The following is a 25,906-nucleotide window of genomic DNA, read 5'->3' on the forward strand; positions in this document are numbered from 1 at the left end:
TTTACATCTGCACCGTGGTATAATTTATTATCTATTTCTGTATATACATAGTGTACGGGTACTACTTGGTTCGTTGATGCAAGCATCGTAAATATTGCATATATAATTATAAATCTAATAAGTAATAAAGTTTGTTTTGAAAAAATATAAATCGTTAGTTATTCGTGCATCATGGGTAACGCAAGCACATATTGTTTAATATGTTGTTTTTTAGAGATTCCGTGCAGGTACATGAGTCCCGAAACAACAAGGCTTTCATTCAGAATTGAATTCATTGGTCGGTAAGAGTTTTTCTAATGAGTTATTGTATTCTATGTGAAGTATAGCTTTGTAATGAGTTTAATGTTTTTTATTTTCTTGCATTTAAATGGATTTTTTTTTTACATGCTGCAGGTACATTTGTCCAGAAACATCACAAGGCATTCCTTCAGAATTGAACTCATGTGATATTAGAACACACTTTATCCAACAGTCAATTGAACGTATTGTCTTTGTGCTATATATAAATATAGTGGTTGTGTTGGAGTTGATGTTAAAGGTATATACAAAAAATGTGTGTATCTTTACCCATTTACAGAGTGATATTAAAAAAATATACAACAAAGGTGGCTATCCTTACCCATTTACATACTGAATTTATAGATCTGAATTGTGTATTCTCTCAACGTTGGTGTCCCTGTAATGTTACTACGAATATTGTTGATATATTAAAGGTATGTATACAACAACAAAGGTACCTTGTCCCCGTTTACATATTTATGATTAGATTTGGATTTCGTATTATCTTAAAAGAGTGTTGTAACATTTGTGGTTTTCATAACTTTTAGTATTTCATTATGACTAATTATAACTTAAGATTTTTTTAATAATATAGTCTGGTTTATATTACTAATTATTTTTAATTCCGTTAGTACTTGCATTATTTAAGTTTAATACACTAATTAGTTTGCTCCTTATGACTTAAGAAATACTATGTAGTTTTGCTCCTTTTGAAACATTAGTTTTTTTCCTTTTTTCTTTTTTGCTGACTTTTGTTGTTATAGAATTTGATATAGTTTTTTTTTTTTTTTTTTGAAAGGCAAGTAAATTTTATAAAAATAAAAAGAACACGAAACAAACTAGCAAGGAGCTAGACAAGACACGAGGCTACAAGCGACCGCACCAAAAAACGCACAAACAAACAACAACACCAACACGAAGCTATAGGAAACACACAATCACAAGGATATTAAAGAACACGACACGACAGCTAATTAGACTATGATTCCGAATCCGATGACGCGCAGGAAGAGCAACATGAGCAGCAATCAGTATCCTCTTCCGAAACATTCATCATGTTCTCGATAAGATATCTATCTTGCCATCGAAATTTAACCCGAATTCGATTGTGTTTCATATTTCTCCTACCCCACACGTGTTTAATGAAATGACTTTTAATCAGCGGATGGACTGTTCTATCATTAACACGAAAACGGGCTACCGCGGTATGGCCCATATCACGATCAAGACCATCAGGATTGGGACCCATCCCATTTGAGGAGAACCCATCACTGTGTCATTTGGAACATGCCCTCTAAAAGAGTTAGAGTCAGGCCCATCAGCACTTTGAATATTCATTGGGTCTATCAATAAATCACTTTTGTCACGGGTGGACTTTTCATTGTCATGCGATCCGCCAGAATCGGAAACCGAATCAGAAACCCTCGATTTTTTGTCTCCAACCTTATCAGCACTTCCCTCGATTCCTGTACAACTTTCATTGAATTTATCAAACCAATCTGAAACCCTCGACCTTTGTTCTTCACCCGTCACCTGAGCAACGCCTGAATTACTTTCCGGTATGGCAGCCGGAGATTCATCATCGCCTGGATTAACCTGCACAGACTCATCATCGCCTGAATTAACCTGCACATCGGACAAATCCGGAATAAACTCACCATCTTCAGTAGCATCTGCAGCATCGCCTGAATTAACCTGCACAGACTCATCATCGCCTGAATTAACCTGCACATCGGACGAATCCGGAATAAACTCACCATCTTCAGTAGCATCTGCAGACTCACAATAAAACGAATCATCGTAAACTGAATCGTTTATAATTCCATCAGAGGTACCCTGATTCTCATCCATACTTGACTGAACTTTTTCTCCCACACACGACATATTTGCAGGTTCTGATAAGTCCGAACGATTACTGGAGATGCCATGGGATTTATCCAAAACATCTTCGTTGTCCTCTTCAACCCGAGTCTTATTCACTTCGACCAAAGACCAAGATAATCGATCATTGTTAAAGCTAAAAACGAGATTGTGATTGTTCACCGAATTAAGAAGATTAATTTCGAAAAATTTGCCCCCGACTTTGATCTCAATACGATTAGCCATGTGAAACTGAAACTCCTTGGATTCGTTTTTAAGACCTGCAAGCGAATCCTTGAAGCTTTTTCCTTCCCATTTAGTTGGAATAGACGTACCACGATTCCAAGGGGCCGGTGGAAAGTCATATGCATTCAGGTTGTTCTCATATTCCTTACTCGATGGACGGTTAGCCACAATCCTCTCCATAGCCTTGTATGCTCGAATCCATTTTCCATTAACTTGAATGGTGTTCAAGACTTTTGTGAAAGGTTCGATATCAGTGACGCCAAGATATCGAACGTATCCGAAGCGTTGGCCACTCGACAATCTCTTACGTGCAAAATACACATCTTGAAGATCACCGTAATTCTCGAAGACTCTCCGGCACTTAACACGAGTCCATGTGTCCGGAAAGTTGAAAATCAAAAATGAAATTACTAGATTATCGCACGACTTAGTACACGAAAATCCACTTAGCTTCGACATGAAGATCAAATCATCATCAGCCAGGAGCCTGGCCGGAACGATGAAGTTTAACGGAGGAGAGTATGAGGAAGAGTTTTGGTGTTTTGATTAAAGGTGGATAATGAAAAAAATTAAAACTGACCCACGAGTATTAATAAAAAAAAGTCGGTGTATTTGCTCTTTGAGACATATGGTCGAACAGATGGTATGCAACTCAAAAAAAAGGAAAGCTTAAATCAAATAAAGAGGATGAGATCCATTAGGTGATTAAAAAATGCAAAGGAGAAGGGATGAAGATGTGATCAAGAAAAGAGAAAAAGTTAAAAGTTCATCGAAATTTTTTAAAAAAGATACGTTACCGGTTATCAACAATTGAAGTTTAAGATTCGTGATGGATAGATAGATATGTATACCCCATATGTCAAATGGATAATCTCTGAATGAATTTGAATTTGATATAGTTACTACTTATTAGCATTGACACCTCCTGTTAAATCATTTAATGCTAATTATTGATATTGATAAATAATACTAATTATTGATATATAATATTATGTAATTGTGTAAAGATTAGATACATTATCATTGTTACATAGAATGCATGCCCTAGGATCTGTTTTAGCTTACTTTGTGTGAAGATAGGATAATATATACATGATATAATAAATTATAAACTATACGTTGACTAAGAACTTGCAAAATTACATAAATCACTATTTAATGAGTGATCTATCAGTGTTTCTGAATGTTATTAGGTGGATTATAATGAAAATTTTGTCTTTTTCGTGTATCGGTACATTGATCAGTTGTTCAGGCTGCAGAGGTTATCATGGTTTGATTTTGATGTTAATATGGATTCGAGGAAAAAGTGTTTGCCTATCGATATGAAGGTTGGTGGTTTGCTTTCATCCGTTGTTCAGGCTGCAAATGTTAAGGTCAGGTTTTTTTTTATTATTATTATTTTTTTAATTATACAAAAGATATATCTTGCTTTTTGCTGCTACAACTTTCCGTGCTGGCAGCCTCAGTCTTCGTCAGGTTAACATAACATTAATCCTTTGAACATAATAGTATTTGGTCTATATTTGTTTCATACCATTAGAATACATTACAACTATATGTTGTTGTACGCATTCGCTTGAAGGAACACTGATCTTTGTCACTGCACAAAAGAAGTAAATAGGTTAATCCTTTAAATTTATATGTTGTAATGTAACTAAGTGGTGCAACAGTGGACCTGGAGCTGCATACCAAGTATGTTCCTGGGAGTCCTGAATCGATTTATGATGTTCATCGGAGGTTTTGTAGAAAAACTCAAGTAATTCCTCCACTTCCAGAGGACAAGTTCCTTCGGAGTTTTAGCCTTATTGTTTGTAGCCAAATGATTTGCAATAACCATATATCCTTATTACATTCTCATGATGACGTGTGTGGTATCAACAGATGATTATGCTGCTGGATATTACAGTTATAAGGTATCTTTATCTCTTTTTATGGCCTTGATTATTTCTTTCAAGTTTGTTTTTGAGTTTGGTATCAGTTTGTTTGCTGTTCGTATCTGTTATGGGAATTTTTTAATTGTTAAAATAACTTGTGCAGTGAGCTGAAGTGCTGTTTGCTGATGCTTTCTCAGCATTTGAGGATGCTGGATTACATGATGACAAGGTCCAGTTAATGATCAAAATGTTTCATAATATAGTGGTACGGTTATACATATATATAGTTACTACTTATTCTGTTTCTACCAATCTTATACTTAGTCTTTATAGGGCCCTCCGTGCAACGCACGGGCTCTTAAATGCTAGTGATAAACATAACATACCAAATGATTAAATGGATGAAGTTTTCATCTTCGATAATTACTCAAACGTACTGTCTAAACTAGTACCCATATGACCAACATATTAATTAAATGACTAATAAATTAAAAATATGTTTGTACGTATGGCTTCCAACCTCAAAATGAGACATCTTACTTGTGTATTGCATTGAGGCTTTAAGCTTTTGTTGATAAAAAAAAATTGACCATTGACCATAACAATATCTATAAATACTTATTTCATTTTATTATTTTAATGATCTACTCTTATTTCCTATTACATATTTACCTCAACATCACTAAAACTAAGCATAAAAAAATTCCATGTACGTTGATTGCATTTCACAATCAATAATCAATAAACCTTAGCAGATCAGTAAAATCACATTTAAATACTAAAAATACCTAAAGCAATCTCATATTAGGCAGCCGGCTGCCCTGGTCATGGTGTGCTTGTCACCTTCACCGTCTATTTCTGCTTATCGATGCCCGGGTAGAGACCCAAAACGTGCTCGGGCATGAAGTCATGACGCGTCAAAATACCAACAATCGGTGGCCTCTACAAAAACACAAGAAAAATCCAAGAGTGAATCCCATAAAAGGATACCTTTTTGTCAAACATTATATTAATTCAATTGAAGGTGGCAATCTTGACCCATTTGGTAATCTACTAATGAATGGGTCCGCCCCACCTGGATTTAACGGAGAAAAAATTGTACACTAATTTTTTTTTTTTTTTGGCCAAAAAATAAGGTGTTTTTTAGTGTTTACCTTGCTGACAATGAAAAATTTATTAAATTTTTACACCCGCCCCACATGTATCCGGGTTCAAGTTCCACCACTGTGAATGGGTAAGTCAGGTAATGCTTTATTTCCAATGGGTCAAATGAATTAAATGGTCTAGAATTAGTCTAAAATGAAACAGGCTGCACACAACCATTACCTAACCCAATATCATACCCATTTTGACACCTCTACATGATCTACTAATTTACATAGTATGAGAGAATGAACTTACTCCGGGAGTTTTCGGCACTACACACAAGTGCCTGAGCCCGAGTTCCCTGAAAGCGACAGCAGCTTTTGCAAGAGACATCGATTCCACAACGGTGTACGGTGATGTATTAGTAATTGGATGTAAGTCAACATACATTTCCATTTCTTCCGGCTTAATATCCAAATCTTCCAGCTTCGGTCCCTTTCCTAATCCCGCTTTAGCAAAGTCAACCGCATGAAACCTTCGTAACATTTCAGTCCCAGTCAAACGTTTATCTTTCGTGAACATCTTTCCTTTAAGCAAAACAATCAAATGAGACCTCAAAACGACCCCACAAAGTTCTGGTGCTTCCAAAAAAGGCGGCTCATCAATAACAGGAAAACCGTTATGTGAAGTCAACCTTAACGAATGTACAATGTTACTAACTTTTTCAACGCCGGTAAACGATATCAAAGGGCCCGAAACAACATCACCAGCAACCAACTGTCTCATGTATGGTTCGGCATGGGGTTCTAAGAAAGGTAACCCTTTCATTTTCACAATTTGGTCATAAACGCCTTTGTTAAAATTATCAGCAACGGATTTTGAAATAAGGAGAACGAGCATTATTAACGGAAGCATTAAGAGATTATTCGTGAGTTCAAGAAGTATAACACAGAGTGAAACAGTCATTCTCATCGTGCCACCTAGGAAAGAAGCGGATCCAAGGAGAGCAAAAAGGCCGATGTTAAGATTCGATACGTTAACAAGTAGAGTGCCAACTAGGCGACCGTAAGATGCACCAGCAAGAATAACGGGGATAAATAGTCCCGAAGGTATTGCGATTCCATAAGTTATGATACCGAGTGCATATATAAGAACAAAGAAAACAAAAAGGGTAGATGTACGGAATTCAGTTTCGTTAACTGAACTAAAAAAGCTGCGAATGGCATCATCGTTAGTGTTGAGTAAAAGGGAAGCGAGATCGTTATAATGACCAGGTGGACATTGGAAGTGTTTGTAGTTCCCTGAGCGGCCATCGGTAGGGCATGCTACGTTTAAGCCAATAGGGCATGGTGTACAAGATATGAGCCAGGGGAGACCGTAAGCACAACAAGAGGTTAGAAGCGAAATGATAACAACCAAAAACACCCTAAACGAAGGACCTCTCCTGCAAAAAAAATAAAGATGAAGTAGTCAAGCTCAACAAAAGGCAATTACTGTTCAGTTTCGCATTTCAGTTTTCAGTTTTTAGTTTTCAGTTTCGCGTTTTAGTTTCAGCTTTCAGTTTTGCATTTCAGATTCAGTTTTTAATCTTCAGTTGCGTTTTAGTTTCAGATACGCGCATGGGCGATTTTATGAAGGGACAAGCGGGGGCAGCCGCCCCCAGTGAATTTGTAATTTTCAGTATAAAAATTTTGGATTTTTCGACTTTGACCCCGGTGGATTTTTTTTTGCCCCAAAACTTAAATATTTTGCCCTAAAACCTTCAAAGTTTGCCAAAATATCCAAATTTTACCCCAAAACCTTCAAATTTTGCCCACAAACCTTCAAATTTTGTCCCAAAACCTCCATAATTTGGCTAAAAACCTCAATTTTTTGTCCTAAAACCTCCATATTTTGGGCAAAAAAATTGCTACGGTTTTAATTTTTTTTTTGTTGACCCCGGTGAAAAAAAATCCTGGTACCGCCACTGGATACGCGTTTCCGTTTCATTTTTCAGTTATGCTCTTTGTAAGTTTTTTTATCTCATTTTAATAAATTTAGGGGGAAAATTAGGGCGCGACCCAAACCCGATCCGACCCGATTGCCAGGTATAGTTTTGAGAGTGATTATGAAATTTCAGTAAGGCTTACTCGTTGATTATGCTATAAGTACGGAGGACCTTGTCCACGAGAAAATTATATAAACTTCCTAAAATTCCTCCAACAACTGCAAGTAATATAACTGCAAAAAGATCAACCATTTCATAATCCGGTATCGAGCTATTGATATCAAACATGATAAGACCCCCTTCCCCAAATAGTCCACAATTTCCATTTCTACAATATTCGATAAGCGATCTCAAAACCACCGCTACAACCGCAGTAGTAAAAAAGGTTCTCCATAAAAGAGCACTCCGCCACCTACAAAATAAATCATAATCAAAATAATAATAATATAATTTTACATTATTATTATTATTATAAAAGTAATAATTAAAATTAATAAAACTTTTTGCAAACCATGAGGCTGCTTCTTCAAGTGCAAAGAGTACTCCACCAACTGGGGCACGAAAGGCGGCTGCAACACCAGCAGCAGCTCCACATGTAATCATGTCCCTTCGGTCCCTGTCGTTTTTAAAGTATCTAAGCCATTTCCATGTTAAATGGTACTTGCGTGAACCGCCTTGGCCAAGTAAGTTGGCAATGCATGCACCAGTATGCACCATGGGTCCTTCCTTCCCCACAATAAATCCAGCAGCACAACCAAATATGGATCCAAGTATCTATTTGATTCATCAATATGTCATTAGATGTCAGAGACTTAACATTGAAGGTAGCGATTTCAATCCATTTACCAATCGTTGGGTTAATTTGGGTTATGCTATATCTCTGATTAGTCAAATACTCAAATGGGTTACGATAAAAAAATTTAATTAAAAGGAGGCATGGCAGCTTTGTCAAAAGGGCCTAACAGCTCAAAAGTTAAACGAGTCAAACGGGTTGCTTTATTTAAAAAAAATTAAAAGTCCTATTATTACACCGTTTCTGTAATCAAATTTACATGTTAATTATTTATGAACTTCAATCCAAACAGATTTAAAAGTGTGTGTGGGTTGTCCCAACCTGACCCATTACAACATGCACTTCAATACGGAGTATTACTTAATAGTCAATACCCAACCCGCCTATCAGTCCCATTTGCATCCTTCCATTAACAGCTAGGTAACCACACCATTAACTAATAAAAAAGGTCTATCAAAATTAATAACCTACTTACAAGTAGACAGATTCATCACATAATCACAAGGAATCAAAGATTCAATATTGGTAAGTTGAAAGACATTTATATTACATGATATGAAGCGCACCACGATGCATACATAAATTTTTCTACTTATTAGGAACTACAAAGGTTTCTAATTTTCTCATAACGTCAACTAACAGATGGTGGGACGAGTTTCTGTTGGTTTATTTTGGCTAGTAGAAGATATGTTTATCCCACATTGGTGGGAGGAAGATGTGAGGGGTGAGTGACTTGGTTATATAAGAGGGGCTAAGTCTTCATTCCAAATCGCACCAATCAATACACTTTAAGTATTTGATTATTTCTTTCTTTCTTACCCTTGTTTGAGAGTTGTATTAGTTAAATATTTTGGAGAGTGTAGTTGGCTTAAGAGAGTCGTCTATATCATTGTAACAATTTGTGATATAGTGTATTTTCTCTCTTTGGGGGCCGGTGGTTTTTCTCCTGTTTTGGAGTTTCCACGTTAAATCTTGTGTTGTGTATTGTTTTTATTTCTTTACTATTATTGTTGGGCTGGGTGGTGGGAATTAGTGAGACCGTAATTTCCCAACAACTGGTATCAGAGCGTCAGGTTTGACGGGGGTCTCGGTTATAGGAGTCGGAGTATGATCTGTGGTTGCCACGGGAGTGGATCGTCCACATCAGAAACGAGTTCTATTGATCGTATAGGGTATCTGGTTAGACAATATTTTTCTGATTCGTAGTAATAGTTGGATTTGTTAGTGGCGAGTTGTGGATTTCCGATTTAAAGGGTCCTGGCTACCTGCTACATCTTTTGGCTATTCGAAACGTGAGCAAAATCAGAGAAAGTGTTGTTTATAGGATACGGATACGATGTCGAAGTTTAGTCCAATGAGGTTTGATGTAGAAAAATTTGATGGGGGGATCAATTTTGGCTTATGGCAGGTTCAAGTCAAGGATGTGTTGATTCAATCCGGTTTACACAAGGCGTTGAAAGGTAAACCCACCTTTATTTCTGGCAGTGATTCTAGCAGTAAGTTCGATGAAGAAGAATGGGATGATATGGATTTGAGGGCAGCAAGTGCGATTCGTTTGTGTCTTGCAAAGAACGTGCTTGCAAATGTGCACGGGTTATCAACGGCAAATGAGCTTTGGGTTAAACTAGAGCAGTTGTACCAGGGCAAGGGCATCTCAAATCGGTTGTGTCTTAAAGAACAATTTCATACTCTGCGTATGGATGGGGGTTCAAAGATTTCAGATCATCTAAGTATTCTTAACGGTATTGTTTCGGAACTGGAGGCTATTGGAGTTAAAACGGATGATGAAGATAAAGCTTTGAGGTTGATATTATCTTTATCATCGTCCTATGAGCACATGAAACCTATTCTAATGTACGGGAAAGAAACGTTGAAGGTTGAAGATGTTACTAGCAAGCTCCTATCCGAGGAGAAAAGATTGGAAGGTAACGGGGTCTCGTCATCAGAAGCTACGGTACTGTTGTGTTCGGATAGGCAGAAGAGAAACTCTAGAAAGAATCTGACATGCTGGAAGTGCGGGAAGACTGGGCATGTAAGGGTTAATTGTCCCGGTGGAGCTAATCCGGCAAATGGCTCCAAAGATGCTAACATTGTCTCCGTTGTTACGGAGAGTGACGAATTCCTCTGAAGTCACGTCATCCTCATGGTGTGTCCGCGCCACCGTGGAAAGGGATGTTCGTTAGCGGTTCCACAATTACACATGGGCATTGGTTTGGCGTTGATGCACGTTGTGTGGTGGAAACTGATGTTGTAGCTGATGGGACTTTCGGGAAAGCCAAACAGGGAAGTTGCACCATAAAGTTTCAGCTGGTTGTTCAACAACATGTGCCGAGGTGAAATGCTTGGAATGCGATATTCTAAGTGCTATACTCTTTATGGTGGAGTATGATAATTCTTGTTAAGAGTTATGATTGTCTGTGATGACAATGATTGTCGGTTTAGACAATGTTCGATGAAGATGCAAGTTTTGTCTCTTGGGAGATAATGTCAACGGCATGAAGATGAGGATTTTGAAGTTGTCGTCGAGGAAGCGTCTACATCGGTTATCCTTGCAATGTGGAAGCATGGTTATCTTCTTCTATCCAAAAGGTGGAGATTTGTTGGTTTATTTTGGCTAGTAGAAGATATGTTTATCCCACATTGGTGGGAGGAAGATGTGAGGGGTGAGTGACTTGGTTATATAAGAGGGGCTAAGTCTTCATTTCAAATCGCACCAATCAATACACTTTAAGTATTTAATTATTTCTTTCTTTCTTACCCTTGTTTGAGAGTTGTATTAGTTAAATATTTTGGAGAGTGTAGTTGGCTTAAGAGAGTCGTCTATATCATTGTAACAATTTGTGATATAGTGTATTTTCTCTCTTTGGGGGCCGGTGGTTTTTCTCCTGTTTTGGAGTTTCCACGTTAAATCTTGTGTTGTGTATTGTTTTTATTTCTTTACTATTATTGTTGGGCTGGGTGGTGGGAATTAGTGAGACCGTAATTTCCCAACAGTTTCATGTAGTGCTAATTTTTAAATTTTTATGTATTATGTATGTGAGTAAAAGAGTGCATTGTGCATTTAATACATACCTTCACGAAGAGTGTACTTGGAGCGAGAATAGTATGCGCATCTATTCCATTAAGATAAGCTTTAACTTCCGGAATACCAGATCCTGCTGCTGCAGGGGCTATATAAGCACAAAGAACTCCAGCAGAAACCGCAAGAACCAAATTTGTACCAGCCAATGTAACAAATGCCAGATAATAACTGCACCCAAACAAGAATCTTTCATGTTTGCTCCAAAGTTTAGATTTTTTCTAAAAAAAATAAAGCCAGACTTACTTTTGGTTAAGCATAAGCTTGCTAGTGAGAAGAAACTTGAAACCAGCAATGTTTTCGACTGCAAGGTTATTGAAAAAGCCCACAAGCCCTGTACATAATCCTATACAAAGTGCTAGTCCCCACTTCAACACAACATACTGTAATATCTCCAGTTTCTTCCTAGACCTCCAGTCTTGCTTAAAAAGATCATTTTCGAGAATCCTGCAAATAGTGCAAATCAAGATTAATTAATATTGTGATTACTGTGCGAAAAAAATGTCATTTTTTAACGTGTAACACGTTAACAAAAACGTGCAGCAAATTAGTTACTTCAGTTTCAGCTAGGTAGATGATAATTTTACTTGATCATACTTGTTTCTGAAAACCAATTTATGGACTTGCCTAACCATCAGTGACAAATTCAGGATCAAAAATCAATTCAATGAGGTCCTAATTTTTTTTTTTTAAGACTAATAATAATCGAAATGTACTTTAGCGGTCGTTTACCTTCAAAGAAACCATAAATCCTAAAATTTTATGAGGTCATGTAATAATAGTAAAAAAAATAAAAATAGTCACGCAACCCCACTGGTTATAGTGTAGAGTCGCCTTTGTTAACCATCAATCATCTAATACCCTTTTGGTATAAAGCTTAAACTATTTTATATTCATATTCATCATATATTCATCCATATTAAAAGAATCATTAATCAATTAAACTAATCACAAATACTAATTTTAAATCAAATAAACCTAGTACAACTGTCACAGTGTGTTCCACTTACAAAAAAAAAAAAAGAGAGAAAAAAACCCCGAGGTCATTACTTTACTTCATCAGTCTCATGTGAATTTTTGAACTTTTTCCTATTCAAATATCTTTCTAAAAAGGTAACAAATTTTAAGATATCTTACCAAATCAAACTTCATGAACAAATAAACTGAATAGTTTCTCAAGTTCAGCCTAACCGGAGACGACAATTCAAATGTACGCGTCTAACCATCATTTGACCGTTTATACAGTTAGTACCTAGTACTATTATATATAGAATGGATCCCAAAAAGCAGTATCTTTTACATATTTAGAGATAGCAATATGCATGTGCACAAAAAATCCATAAAAGCTACAAAATTACGCATAGATTACATGTTAAAACAAATTTGATATGTATTCTATTTATAACACGTGATCGAATATTGAATAATAAACATATGAATAAAATAAAAAGGAAAGGAAATAATTACTCGTAATCAAGAGATTCAATGGGACAAATATTAGAACCAACAATGGCGATCTGTGATGACGTATTAACTCTGTTTTTGGAAAGAAGAGGTTGCCTATTCATCACCCCACTTTCATACCCCGATCCGTTTCTTTCCAGTTGTCCTCCTCCACCTTCAGATTCTATATCAACAACATTACTCTCCATTATATATATTTATCTCTTTAATTCAATGATGAATAATAATATATACAGAGGTGTATACGTATATATGCACCAAATCAACGCGAAATTATACGAAAACGTGGATGATAAGTATGATGATGAGATAGAATATTGAAAAAGTCGATTGTTGTGTCAGAAACACTCAATCTACGTGATAGTAATTTTTTTTTTTTTTTTTAAAGTTAGTTTTTATTGTTGTGAATGAATGAATTAATATATATTATATATTTATATATATGTGTGTATATATCGTGAAGGTGAATATATAAATTATAAAATTAGATAATGACTATTTTTTAGTAGGAAATGTTAAAATACAATACAAATTTAGAATGATATGGAATTAGTAAATGTATATGGGTAAAATATCTAGATATTAATATGTATAAGAAAATATCTAGATATTAGAATATGAGAGAAAAATCTAGAAATTGAAATGTAAAAGAAAAATCTAGATATTTGTAGGTTGTAGAAATATCTAGATATTTATATATCCATGGAAATATCTAGGTTCTAGAATGTTCCATGGAGTAGTATAAATATGGGAGGAGATTTCATTTGTTTTGTGTGAAGTTGTGAGAGTGAAATAAGAAGTGAGTTGTGAAGAAGAGAAGAAGAGTGTGAGTTAGCGAAAGTAGAGAAGAGAAAGCTTGTAAGTAATATTGTAATTGTAATTTAATATAAGTGTTTTTGTTAAGTTTCCCGATCAAGCCTTAGTTTGTGTTTAAGTTCTTAGTGCACTTGAGTTGTTCTCATTATATGGTCGGCTCTGCCGCCTAAGTAATATATGGTCGGTTATACCGCCTAAAGATATATGGTCGACACTGTCGCCTAAGTACATTGTGCACTAAGGATTTATAAAATTAAAGGCTAACCAACGTCAAAGTGTTGGTGTAGTGAGTCTAGTATAGTCTAGATCCTCTATAGTGGTGTGTTGGGCTCGTCGAAGCTTCCAACAATTGGTATCAGAGCGGTTCGTTCGGGACCATTTCTAGTGGAGGAAATCGGTAAACGTTGGACGTTTACATCGACTTGTTTTCACCAAGGCTCTAAGGGAGATTCTGTCGGAGCACAGTTAGGAACTGTGAAAGCTCATCGGTCTAGGACCAAGCTTATTCAACGTTGGACGTCATGATGACAGATCTTGCAAGTACGAGCAGTGGAATCAAGAGTCTCAATAACCACAACTATGGTTATTGGCGGACTTGTATAGAATCCTACCTACAAGGACATGATTTATGGGAAATTGTTGCTGGCAGTGACACAATGCCTCCACCGAAAGAAAATGCTGAAGCCTTAAGAAAATGGAACATCAAGGCCGGGAAGGCTTTATTTATATTGAAGACTACAATCGAGGAGGATCTATTGGAGCACATCCGTGACGAGAAAACACCAAAGGCAGCTTGGGAAACTTTTGAAAAATTATTTTCAAAAAAGAATGAAGCACGCCTCCAGCTCTTGGAAAATGAGCTCGCAGGTATCTCACAAGGAAGTCTATCTATTTCTCAGTATTTCACCAAGGTGAAATCTATTTGTCATGAGATATCTCAACTTGCTCCTGAAGAGAAAGTGAGTGATGCAAGGATGAAGAGAATTATCATCCATGGCTTAAGATCCGAGTATAATGGATTTATAGCCGCTGTGAGAGGATGGCCTACTCAACCATCATTAATAGAGCTGGAGAATTTATTGGCTAATCAAGAGGCATTAGCCAAGCAGATGAATGAAGTAACCATAAAAGACGGAGAAGATGCACTCTTCACTAATAAGAAGAAAGCAACATCTCGAAGACAAGAGGCGATAAAAGAAAGTAAGACATATGGGTGGAAAGGTCACCCAAAATCAAAAGGCAACGCTTCAGGGGGAGCTAAACAAAGAAGAAGAGATCATCGCCAACAATACGGGGAAAATGATAAGAGAAAGAATGGTGAATGCTTCAATTGTGGCAAGAAGGGTCATTTTGCTCGAGATTGTAGATTCCCCAGAAGGCGAACTTTCGAAGGAAATGTGTCAGCCGCAAGAGATGAGAAGAAAGAGGTCACATTCGAAGCAACCATTAATGAGGAAACATGGGATGCAGAAGCTGAACTCTCTGTTGAAGCTGACATAAATGATCAAGCTCTTACAACAACTTTAAAGTCAAAAATAAACTACAAAGATGATTGGATCATCGATTCTGGGTGCTCAAATCATATGACCAATGATGAGACGAAGCTGCAAGAAATGGATGATTACAAAGGAAAGAGAGTCGTGTTGACAGCTGACAATTCAAGGTTGTCTATTTCTCACATTGGAAAGACAATAATTCCAAATGAAGGCGGCTCTCATAAGCTCCAACTCGAGAAAGTGTATCTTGTCCCTGGCCTAAAGAAGAATTTACTGTCAGTACCACAATTGACAGCAGAAGGGAATTATGTGCTCTTTGGACCAGAAGATGTGTCCGTATTCAAGAGAGTGAAGGTGGTTGGCAATCCAATTATGCAAGGAAGAAGAATAGAGTCGGTCTATGTACTATCTGCTGAAACAGCTTACGTGGATAAGACTCGAAAGAATGAGACGGCTGATCTGTGGCATGAACGTCTTGGGCATGTGGGATACAATAAGTTAAAGGAGATGATGGTGAAACGCATAGTAAATGGGCTTCCTCAAATTGATATCCGAACAGATACAATATGTACTGGATGTCAATTTGGCAAAGCTCACCAATTGCCATTCAAGGAGTCAGCGCATCAGTCCAAGACACCACTAGAGCTAATACACTCAGATGTCTTCGGACCAGTGAAACAAACATCACTTGGAGGTATGAAATATATGGTGACATTCATTGATGACTTCTCAAGATATGTGTGGGTTTACTTCATGAAGGATAAGTCGGAGACTTTTCTGAAGTTTAAAGAGTTCAAGAACAAGGTAGAAAGTGAGTTCAATACTAAGATTCGATGCTTATGCACAGATAATGGAGGAGAATATTTATCAACCGAGTTCAATATCTATCTTGAGAAGCACAAGATCAGAAGGCAATTAACTTGCCCTAATACTCCACAACAGAATGGAGTGGCAGAACGTACGAATCGTCATCTTGCTGAAACCTGTCGAAGTATGCTTCATGGTAAGAATGTACCAGGAAGATTTTGGGCCGAATGTATGAGGACGGCTTCATACGTGATTAACAGACTCCCACAAACAAAGTTGGGATATATTTCACCATATGAAAGATTATGGAAGATCAAGCCAACCGTCAACCATCTCAAGGTTTTTTGATGTGTATGCTACGTCTTCGTACCAGATCATCTACGAAGCAAATTTGATAAGAAGGCAATCCGATGCATTTTTGTCGGTTATGATGAATCAAGAAAAGGATGGAGATGTTGTGATCCAAATACTGGAAAGTGTCATACTTCAAGAAATGTGGTATTTGATGAAGCTTCTTCATGGTGGTCACCTCAAAAGATAGAGCTTCCAGAATCTCATGGATTAGAAGAAGTTCCAGAAGAGAAAGAAGAACATAAAGAGCACATATCGGATCCAATTAAAGAAGGAGATGGATCGTACTCTAAGGAAACGAGTCCATGGAAAACTGGGGTACATCAATCTACATCCGAAGAGGTTCGTCCAAGTCAAATGGATGCCGAGGAGCATGTGCAAGAATTACGGAGATCAACAAGGTCGAGGAAACCTAATCCGAGGTATGCCAATGCTGCTCATGTGGATGAATCAATACCTATTGAGCCTTCCACTTATGAAGAAGCAGCACAAAGTCAAGAATGGCAGAAAGCGATGGAAGAAGAAATTAATGCACTAAAAGAAAACCAGACATGGAGTTTAGTTCCAAAGCCAAAAGATGTAAAACCAATATCTTGTAAATGGGTTTATAAGGTGAAGACTCGATCAGATGGCTCCATTGAAAGGTATAAAGCTCGACTTGTTGCTAGAGGTTTTTCTCAACAATATGGGCTGGATTATGAAGAAACGTTTAGTCCAGTGGCGAAGATCACAACAATTCGAGTTCTACTAGCTTTAGCCGCTAGCAAATCTTAGAAGCTGTGGCAGATGGATGTCAAGAACGCTTTCTTACATGGAGAACTTGACAAAGAAATTTATATGGAGCAACCAAGAGGCTTTGAGAACAAGTTCCATCCTGACCATGTCTGCAAATTAAAGAAAGCACTATACGGCTTGAAGCAGGCTCCAAGAGCTTGGTACGGGAAGATTGGCGAGTTCTTAGTACAAAGTGGTTTCACAGTTGCTCCTTCAGATTCTAGTTTATTTGTGAAACAAGATCAAGGAAAACTAGCCATAGTGCTAGTATATGTGGATGACTTAATCATCACGGGAGATCACTATGAGGAGATCCAAAGAACAAGGAAGAATCTGTCTATCAGATTTCATATGAAGGAGCTTGGAGAACTCAAACATTTTCTTGGACTCGAAATAGAGCAGAAAAGAGAAGGATTATTTCTGGGACAACAGAAATATGCGCGAGATCTTTTACAAAAGTACGGAATTCTTAATTGCAAACCTATCTCAACTCCGATGGATCCGAATACAAAACTACGAGCAGATGAAGGAAAATGTCTTCAAGATGTTACCATGTATCGAAAGATGGTCGGAAGTCTTATTTATCTCACACTAAGCCGGCCAGGTATATCTTATGCAGTTGGAGTGGTTAGTCGATACATGAGCAATCCGAAGAAGCCTCACCTTGATGTTGTACGACGCATCTTAAGGTATGTCAAAGGCACTATTAATTTTGGTATTTTATACAAGAAAACAAAAGAATGTCACGTAACTGGATATTGTGACGCCGATTACGCTGGAGACTATGATACACGACGGTCAACAACTGGATACATGTTTAGTCTTGGATCGGGAGTAATATCATGGTGCAGCAAGAGACAACCAACAGTATCCTTGTCAAGCACTGAAGCAGAATATCGATCGGCAGCATCAGCAACACAAGAAATTATGTGGTTGAAGCAACTAATGGAAGATCTTCATCAATCAACAGATTATCAAGTAAAGCTTTTCTGCGATAACCTATCAGCTATTCGTCTAGCAGAAAATCCAGTCTTTCATGCGAGAACAAAACATATAGAAGTGCACTATCACTATGTTCGCGAGAAGGTCCTTGAAGGAGAGATCAAGATGATGCCAACAAAGACAGATGAACAGGTTGCAGATATATTCACCAAGAGCCTAAGTAAACCGAAGTTTACAAAATTCAGAGAAGCACTTGGAATGGTCTGCAAGACATCGTTGGAAGAAAATTTGCATTGAGGGGGAGTGTTAAAATACAATGCAAATTTAGAATGATATGGAATTAGTAAATGTATATGGGTAAAATATCTAGATATTAATATGTATAAGAAAATATCTAGATATTAGAATATGAGAGAAAAATCTAGAAATTGAAATGTAAAAGAAAAATCTAGATATTTGTAGGTTGTAGAAATATCTAGATATTTATATATCCATGGAAATATCTAGGTTCTAGAATGTTCCATGGAGTAGTATAAATATGGGAGGAGATTTCATTTGTGTTGTGTGAAGTTGTGAGAGTGAAATAAGAAGTGAGTTGTGAAGAAGAGAAGAAGAGTGTGAGTTAGCGAAAGTAGAGAAGAGAAAGCTTGTAAGTAATATTGTAATTGTAATTTAATATAAGTGTTTTTGTTAAGTTTCCCGATCAAGCCTTAGTTTGTGTTTAAGTTCTTAGTGCACTTGAGTTGTTCTCATTATATGGTCGGCTCTGCCGCCTAAGTAATATATGGTCGGTTATACCGCCTAAAGATATATGGTCGACACTGTCGCCTAAGTACATTGTGCACTAAGGATTTATAAAATTAAAGGCTAAACAACGTCAAAGTGTTGGTGTAGTGAGTCTAGTATAGTCTAGATCCTCTATAGTGGTGTGTTGGGCTCGTCGAAGCTTCCAACAGGAAACACAAAGAAATAGAAACATGCATTCAAAGATGCTGAATAGGAGGAGAGATAAATAACCGAAAGATTTGAAGATGTGATTAAACTAATAAATAAATTATAAATTTAAATTAATTATAATATTGGAATTGTAATTGAATAATGATAAGTTTTAGTTGGTCTTGCTAGTTTATAAGTATGGAGAGAGAGAGTAATTCATCTCTCTTATCCATATAAAAAGCCAACATGTGTGTGAGAGAGAAAGAAAGGAGAGAGAAAACAAGAGAGGGTGAGGTTCGAAAAATTACTAGCTTATAAGTATGAAGAGAGATAAGCAACCGAAAGATTTGAAGATGTGATTAAACTAATTAATCAATTAGCTAATTAAGTTTTTGTTGGTGTTGCTATGTTTTGTTGATATTGATATTGCCAAATTAGTATATTCAAAATTATCAAATCTAAAAATCTAAAAAAAATATAATAAGAATAATATAAACCAACAGTCAATTTCATCTATAAATTTTCTAATGCTAGCTCTATAAGGTTTCTTAAATTTTTTAAAAAAAAAAAAAAAAAAATGTTGTATTGGTTGAGAATAGTTATTTTCAAAAAGTTGTTGGTTATTCTTATTGCACAAACAAATAATGTATGTATGAATTGTTTAATGACAATCTTACGTTCGTCATTAGAAAAGTTTCAATATTATTAGACGATTCTCATCGATTACACAACTTTATTTTATACTGTAATTGATTGTCACCTCAAAGCCACGTCAGACTTTAATCTATCACTAAATAATAACTAATTCAATATCGTCAATGACACCTTCTTTTATATTAAATGAATAGTAACACAAATTTGCTCAATTGTATATATGTATAATATTATTTTACAATTTAAAACACTTATTTTAAGAAAACTAAAATACTTTCTTTAAAATAAAACATTACGTTAAATAAAATAAAATAAAACCGTATATTTTAATAAAGAAAATAAAACACAACATTTTAAATTTAAATAAAACTAAAATTAAACACTATAGTGTTTTAAAGTCTTAAAAAAAATTACAATAATTTAAAGTTCAAAAATTTAATTATACAATACATAAACAATTAATAGATCGGATCATGGCTAATGTATCCTGACTCAAGACTACAACAAACGGAATTACGGTTAAGAATTTTCATCAAAGAATATAAGATATAACTCAATTCGAGAAGAACGTATCTTGACTCGTTCTTTTCAGTTTCCCATTCGTTATCCCGCAAAAGAAACGTAAATTATGCATTGTCTTCATCGAAATACACGATATCCGAGAAGAGGTGGGGTATTTTTTCTTTAAGGACATTGCACAACCTTGATATATTGAAGTCAGTAACGTCGACATCATCAAATAATTTTTTCCTCGTTTAGCGTATGACTTACTGCACCTCGTATTGAACGTCAGTTGAAACTAAAATCAGATAATGGAGATAATTAATGGTTGAAGTTAAATGAAAAGTTCAAGTGTGTGCAGAGGAAGTGCTTGAAAGTGAGATGAGATGAGATGGTATTATTTATAGTACTTGAGGTGGTATTTATAGACGTGGGTACTGGGCAACAAATCGAACTCAATGAGGGGGTTGGTAATGGGATACATCATGTTGGGTTTAGGGAGCCTATTACCAAATTTGAAGATATCAAGTCTAAGTTGTCGGCTTAGAAGAAGGCTAAGCAATAGGTTATCTCTGTTGGTAATATTGGTAATAATCTTGAGGTTGATTACGTATACATTCCGGTAGAGTTTGGTCAAAGACGTAGAAGATACTGTGATTGCTTAGTTCCGATTTGCGAGGGGTTTTGTACGGAGTGGTACACTCTAAATGGTTGTTGGAAGAAACCGCAAGAAGTGTTGGCAAACTCAACACTTAGAAAAAAGAAGAAAGAAGAAATTGTTTCTAGTTTGTTTAATTTACATGATAATGTTAACGACATTGATTTCGGTGATGCGGTGCAAATGATGTTTATTGATGATCAAGTCGGGGAGATTGGAGAGAGTTCATCGATCGTGGGGTTAGACCCGGGCGTAAACCGGAAGACCGTGGCATTATTGCTCCTTTCGAGGCTAATTTAGTTGGAGACGGTTCGTTTAATGTTTTGACTTATAAGATCGTTAATCGGAATGGAAAAAGGATTGACCGAGAGACCATCGTGGTAAGATGAAGAAAGTCGTCTTTTAGTACCTTTGGTTCTATTTTGTTGTAGGTTACTCGATTTGGTTCTTAGATATTGTTTAGATGTTTGATTGTTTTTTCGGGGTTTTATTCTTCTATTCGTAGTTAGAAGCTCGGTGATAGTTTTAGTTTTGTCAAGTATGTTTTCTAGGTTCGAGCCTCTATAATATCGCTTTATTTCTTTCGGGTGAGAACGTTTTCTTTTGAAAAGCGTTTTTTTTCCTATACGAGTTAGTGATTTTTTTGCCCTCCCCCCCCCCCCCCCCCCAAAAAAAACACCCAAAAAAAAAAAAAAAGAAAAAAAAAGACGTGGGTTCACTTAATGCTGATAGAACAGTAATTTATGTCGATTGGTCACAAAGGGCTCTGCATCCGGCTAGTTTTGGGGAAAAAGATGTTACTGAATGTTTTATGTGATCACTTACGAACAATGGGACAAGTTGCTTGTATAATAAGGGGACAACACCAATTTGCTATTTGTTTGCTAGAAAGTTTAGTCCAAACGCGTTACTTAAACTTGCACCGAATGTAATTGAATATTGAGAATATGGATATGGATGGGTGGAGGTTATTTCTGGTACGTTTTTGGCGTTTCGTTTGTGTAAAAACTTTGTTGTAAATTTGCTGTGTTCTGTTGGGAGTCAACTGGTGATGTACAATGTACAGAGATTTTGATTACGTAGTTTGTTAGATGAATCGAATGGTTGCATCCATCATGAACATGAACAAAACGACCTGTTGGATGGAACATTATGAGTCTAACTAGCTAGTAACATTAGCTATTGAACTCGTCACAAATGGGTTGAAATTGTCAACTTTTCTACACTTGTAATATTGGCATAAAGTTGATGTCATGTGAACCTGAGGTATATAACGAGTATAAATCACAACACTCTTCAAGTGATAACTAGTTACCATTTACATTACCAAAGATTACCCAAATCTCAACATCATGATCTGATCCAAGAACTTAGCGTCTCAACTTTAAATCACAGTAGAAGTTACTAAAAACCATACCTTTAAAATTTGAAGGTGTAAGAAGTTTGGTATGTTGCAAGATAAACCTAACCACAGCTTATAACAGTATACAAAGCATATACGATGCAATATGAGTTTTCAATTTCGTATAATGTCAAGATTTTGATGTATTGTCTTCCTCATTGGGGTCTAAAGTCTGATGTGTGTTCAAAGTTGATATAAAATACAAAATGTAATTTGCCGCATATAAGCATCAACGAGTGAGCTTACCTAAAATAGATGCACATACAGATAGCAGCAGCTGAATAACATGCTCACTAACGATATTCCTTCAATAGAGAGCACATTTCATGTGAGTACTCGAGAAATGTAGGACCTTCCCATCATATATTATTGTATAGACAAATTGGATATTTCATAATATCAATTAATTATAACCTCAAACCAATAAATTATTTCACAAAAACTTAACACCTGACAATCAGCAGGTTAGAAATGTATTTCACAGCAAATATAAAATAATAGCCTTTTGCCTATAGAAATAACATAAGTATCGATTAAGTACCTTACAATGTCATACCTAAATAGCTCCTGAAACAGCATCCGGCTGTTCAGTGCCATTTTGGTGCAAATTCCCATATTGTTCTCCATTCCCATTATAGCTTCCATTGTTATAATGTTGTCCATAACCTCTATTGTTGTACTGCTGATCACCTGCACCAAAGCTTCCATTATTATACTGTTGCCCGTTCCCATTCCAGCTTCCATTGTTGTACTGCTGCCCATTTCCATTATAGCTTCTTGTATTGTACTGATAACCACTTCCATTATAGCTTCCCGTATTCTGCAGTCCACTTCCATTGTAGCTTCCATTATTGTACAGCTGTCCACTTGCATTATAGCTTCCCGTATTCTGTTGACCACTTACATTATAGCTTCCCGTATTCTGTTGACCACTTACATTATAGCTTCCTGTATTCTGTTGTCCACTTCCATTGTAGCTTCCATTGTTATAATGTTGTCCACTCACATTATATGTTCCCGTATTCTGTGGCCCACTTCCATAATAGCTACCCGTATTCTGTTGTCCACTTCCATTATAACTACCCGTATTCTGTTGACCACTTCCGTGACCCGTATCCTGTTGACCACTTTCATTACCCGTATTCTGTTGACCACTTCCGTTACCCGTATTCGGTTGACCACTTCTGTTTTCAAACAAGTGCGCATTACTGATGTTATAGTGTTGTCTGTTCACATTATCATTTGAATTACCATTTTGCTGCGCATACCCATACTGTTGCCTCTGTACATTCCCATTCCCATGAAGTACATTTTCAGGCTGCTGTCGGAATCCATTCAAGTTTCCACCACCATGTTGTTGTGCGTTTCGAAACGATGCTGATGTATTTGCTGCATAACTTGGAAACCTTGCATTTAAAACTCGTTCAATCTCTTCCTTACGCCCCACTTTCTCAAAAACATCCAACACATACTCCTTAAGCACGGGCCCCACGCCAACACCATTCCCAATCATTTGCTGTACCAATTTCAAACCCGTCTCATAATCAGAGGCTTCACAAAAAGCCCTAATCACAATATCATAAGTAGTAGCATCTGGTTTCGGATCTCTTTCAGCCATTTTTGTCAAAATCGGTTCACACTCGACAATCTTTCCATTCTCGATTAACTCAGTAAACCATTTGTTAGCATAAGTAGGAATCACTCTCAAACCATTTTCCACCATCTCAGTATACTTATCCAAAGCTTCATCAACTCTTCCAGCCTTAAAATAAGCATCAATCAACGCTTTAAAAGTGTTAACATCAGCCGATAACGACTTACCACGCAACTCCATATACATCTTCTCAGCATCATCTACCATATCAACCTCACAATACCTCTTTATAATATTATTAAATCCCGCTGTATCCATTGCAAAAGGCTTCGACTTTGGAGCAGTACCAGCTTTCTTAAACACGCCATACGCATCTGCACCTTTTCCTTCTTTGAAAGATTCATTCACCATCAGATTAAACGTATCCGAATTCACCGCTTGAACAACAGGCGGTGTATGCCTATCCAACATGCTATTAAACAAAGCCTCAGCTTCAGCTTTCTTACCCCATTTAAGCAAAACCTCCAAAAGCACATTACAAGTAGCTGGAACCATCTTAAACTCTCTATCTAACAACGACTTATAAGACTCCATAGCTTCTTTTGGCCTACCTTTACTAAAGAACCACTCCATAAACGTAGCACTAACGATACCATCAAAAACCATACACCTACTTTTAAGCTCATCGAAAAACTCATTAGCTTTCTCTAAATTATCCAAATTCAGATATCCTAATATAACATTATTAAAAACATGTGAATCAGCTCCATGACCATCATTAACCATTTTCCATAACAAATTAACCGCATCATCGATCCGTTTAGCATCAATCAAACCTTTCGTTAAATGACGAAAAGTAACTGCAGAAGGACTAAAAGGCGCATTCTCCTTAATATGCTGATAAACCTCTAAAGCCTTATCAACCTCACCATTTTCACAATGAGATATAATTAAAAAATTATACGAAACGACATTAGGAACAATATTACACTGCCTAAAAAAATAAATAAACAGAGCAATCGCATCCGTATACCGCTGTGCACGGTACATGGATCCGATAATCGCATTACAAGTGAAAACAGTAGGGCGCGTGCTAGAGAAAACCGATTGTCGAGCAACGACGGAAGCGTTATCGAGATCACCGGCGCGAATTAAGGATTGCACACGGTTGTGGAGAGCGAGCCGTTCTCCGACGAGTGCGGAGGTGGTGTCTGGTTGATTAGGATCGCGTCGAGGGCGGGGGGCGTTAGGGTCACGTTGGAGAGCGTGAAGTGGTGGTTCGATACGGAGACGGCGTTTGCGACGGCGTCGTTCAGCGGCGGCTTCTTCGGCGGAGGAAAAAGCGAAGGAACGGAAAGGGATTAGGGTTGTAGGGTTTCGGGGTTGAGGATGAAGAGATAGGGATTTTGTGTTGACGGTGGCGGAGATAGTGGTGGTGAGAGATGTGCGACGGTAGAGTGATCGGAGGATTAAGCGAGCTAGCGTCATGACGGTGGTGGTAAGGTGGGAAATGGAAGAACCCTAATTCTTAAACCCTCGTACTTTTGTGGGTTAGAAACACACAGCGGTTGTATGTAAATATGAATCTTAAATACTCCGTAGTAATTAATTAATTAACATTAATATTAATAAAAATTACCCAAATGAATATTCGTCTTTTTGTAAAAAAAAAAAAAAAAAAAAATCAAACATTTTTGGGGAAAAAAATAAAAAACACGACTCTGCTGGGGATCGAACCCAGAATCTCTGGTTTCGTAGACCAGCGCCTTATCCATTGGGCCACAGAGTCGATTTGATGTCAACATTCTCTATACTAAGATGTAGTTATTTAATCGACCTTTAAACTCTATTTCGAACAATTTTTCTATAGTACGATGTAGTTAAATAATCGACCTTTAAACTCCATTTTGAACAATATAAAAGAACAACTATAGTTGCTTCATTAAATGTGGGAAATTGATCACATAGTAAGTCTGGCATTGTGGTGAAACGAGATCTTGACGATCAATAATTAGTTTACTTGGTTCATTTTCTTTTCTTTTATTTTTGTTTGCATCCTTGTTAGTGTTCGTTGGGGCTTAGATGTATGTTGCCTCGATTGTTTTTTGTTAGTGAAGTGCTTTTGGATTATATGTTGTAGTAGAGATTTAGGTTTCACTACTTAATTATTGTTCAAGGTTCGGCTCGTTGGTAGATAGCGTTTAGATTTTTTTTCTGTTTCCAAGCCTAACTGTCGAAAGGTTGTATTTTTGTTCGGCTTTTTTATCTTTCGATGAAAATGTATTTGTTTTATACGGAGTAGTATTC

General features: G+C 36.7%; 2 protein-coding genes and 1 non-coding gene across 3 annotated transcripts; all 3 read right to left on the minus strand.

Annotated features, from left to right (window-relative positions):
* Window positions 1-4,968: 4,968 nt before the first annotated feature.
* LOC139853111 (chloride channel protein CLC-c-like) lies at window positions 4,969-12,856 on the minus strand. The gene is made up of 7 exons (XM_071842484.1): window positions 12,672-12,856; window positions 11,451-11,651; window positions 11,198-11,375; window positions 7,844-8,106; window positions 7,475-7,744; window positions 5,661-6,789; window positions 4,969-5,201 (listed from the first exon to the last, which is right to left on the minus strand). The coding sequence occupies exons 1-7, from the start codon at window positions 12,854-12,856 to the stop codon at window positions 5,112-5,114; spliced, it is 2,316 nt and encodes a 771-aa protein (XP_071698585.1). The 3' UTR covers window positions 4,969-5,111.
* A 9,552-nt stretch (window positions 12,857-22,408) lies between these two features.
* On the minus strand, window positions 22,409-25,139 carry LOC139851662 (pentatricopeptide repeat-containing protein At1g10270-like). The gene has a single exon (XM_071840759.1). It carries the CDS (start codon window positions 25,085-25,087, stop codon window positions 22,562-22,564), a length of 2,526 nt encoding a protein of 841 aa, XP_071696860.1. The 5' UTR covers window positions 25,088-25,139; the 3' UTR covers window positions 22,409-22,561.
* Window positions 25,140-25,315: 176 nt separating this feature from the next.
* TRNAR-ACG (transfer RNA arginine (anticodon ACG)) lies at window positions 25,316-25,388 on the minus strand. Its single transcript has one exon. It is a non-coding gene; the product is annotated as a tRNA-Arg (tRNA).
* Between the last annotated feature and the right edge of the window lie 518 nt (window positions 25,389-25,906).

The sequence above is a fragment of the Rutidosis leptorrhynchoides genome, chromosome 6 (assembly GCF_046630445.1).
Source record: "Rutidosis leptorrhynchoides isolate AG116_Rl617_1_P2 chromosome 6, CSIRO_AGI_Rlap_v1, whole genome shotgun sequence".
In the NCBI taxonomy this organism is placed as follows: domain Eukaryota; kingdom Viridiplantae; phylum Streptophyta; class Magnoliopsida; order Asterales; family Asteraceae; genus Rutidosis; species Rutidosis leptorrhynchoides.

What these genes read in the sequence shown, in the direction of transcription:
- LOC139853111 (XM_071842484.1), bottom strand. Translation starts at nt 12,856, where the DNA reads ATGGAGAGTAATGTTGTTGATATAGAATCTGAAGGTGGAGGAGGACAA. An exon ending in ATTGAATCTCTTGATTACGA is followed by an intron (nt 11,652 to 12,671) that starts GTAATTATTTCC and finishes CACTATTTGCAG; the next exon opens with GATTCTCGAAAATGATCTTT. An exon ending in TAGTGCCGAAAACTCCCGGA is followed by an intron (nt 5,202 to 5,660) that starts GTAAGTTCATTC and finishes GTGTTTTTGTAG; the next exon opens with AGGCCACCGATTGTTGGTAT.
- LOC139851662 (XM_071840759.1), bottom strand. Translation starts at nt 25,087, where the DNA reads ATGACGCTAGCTCGCTTAATCCTCCGATCACTCTACCGTCGCACATCT.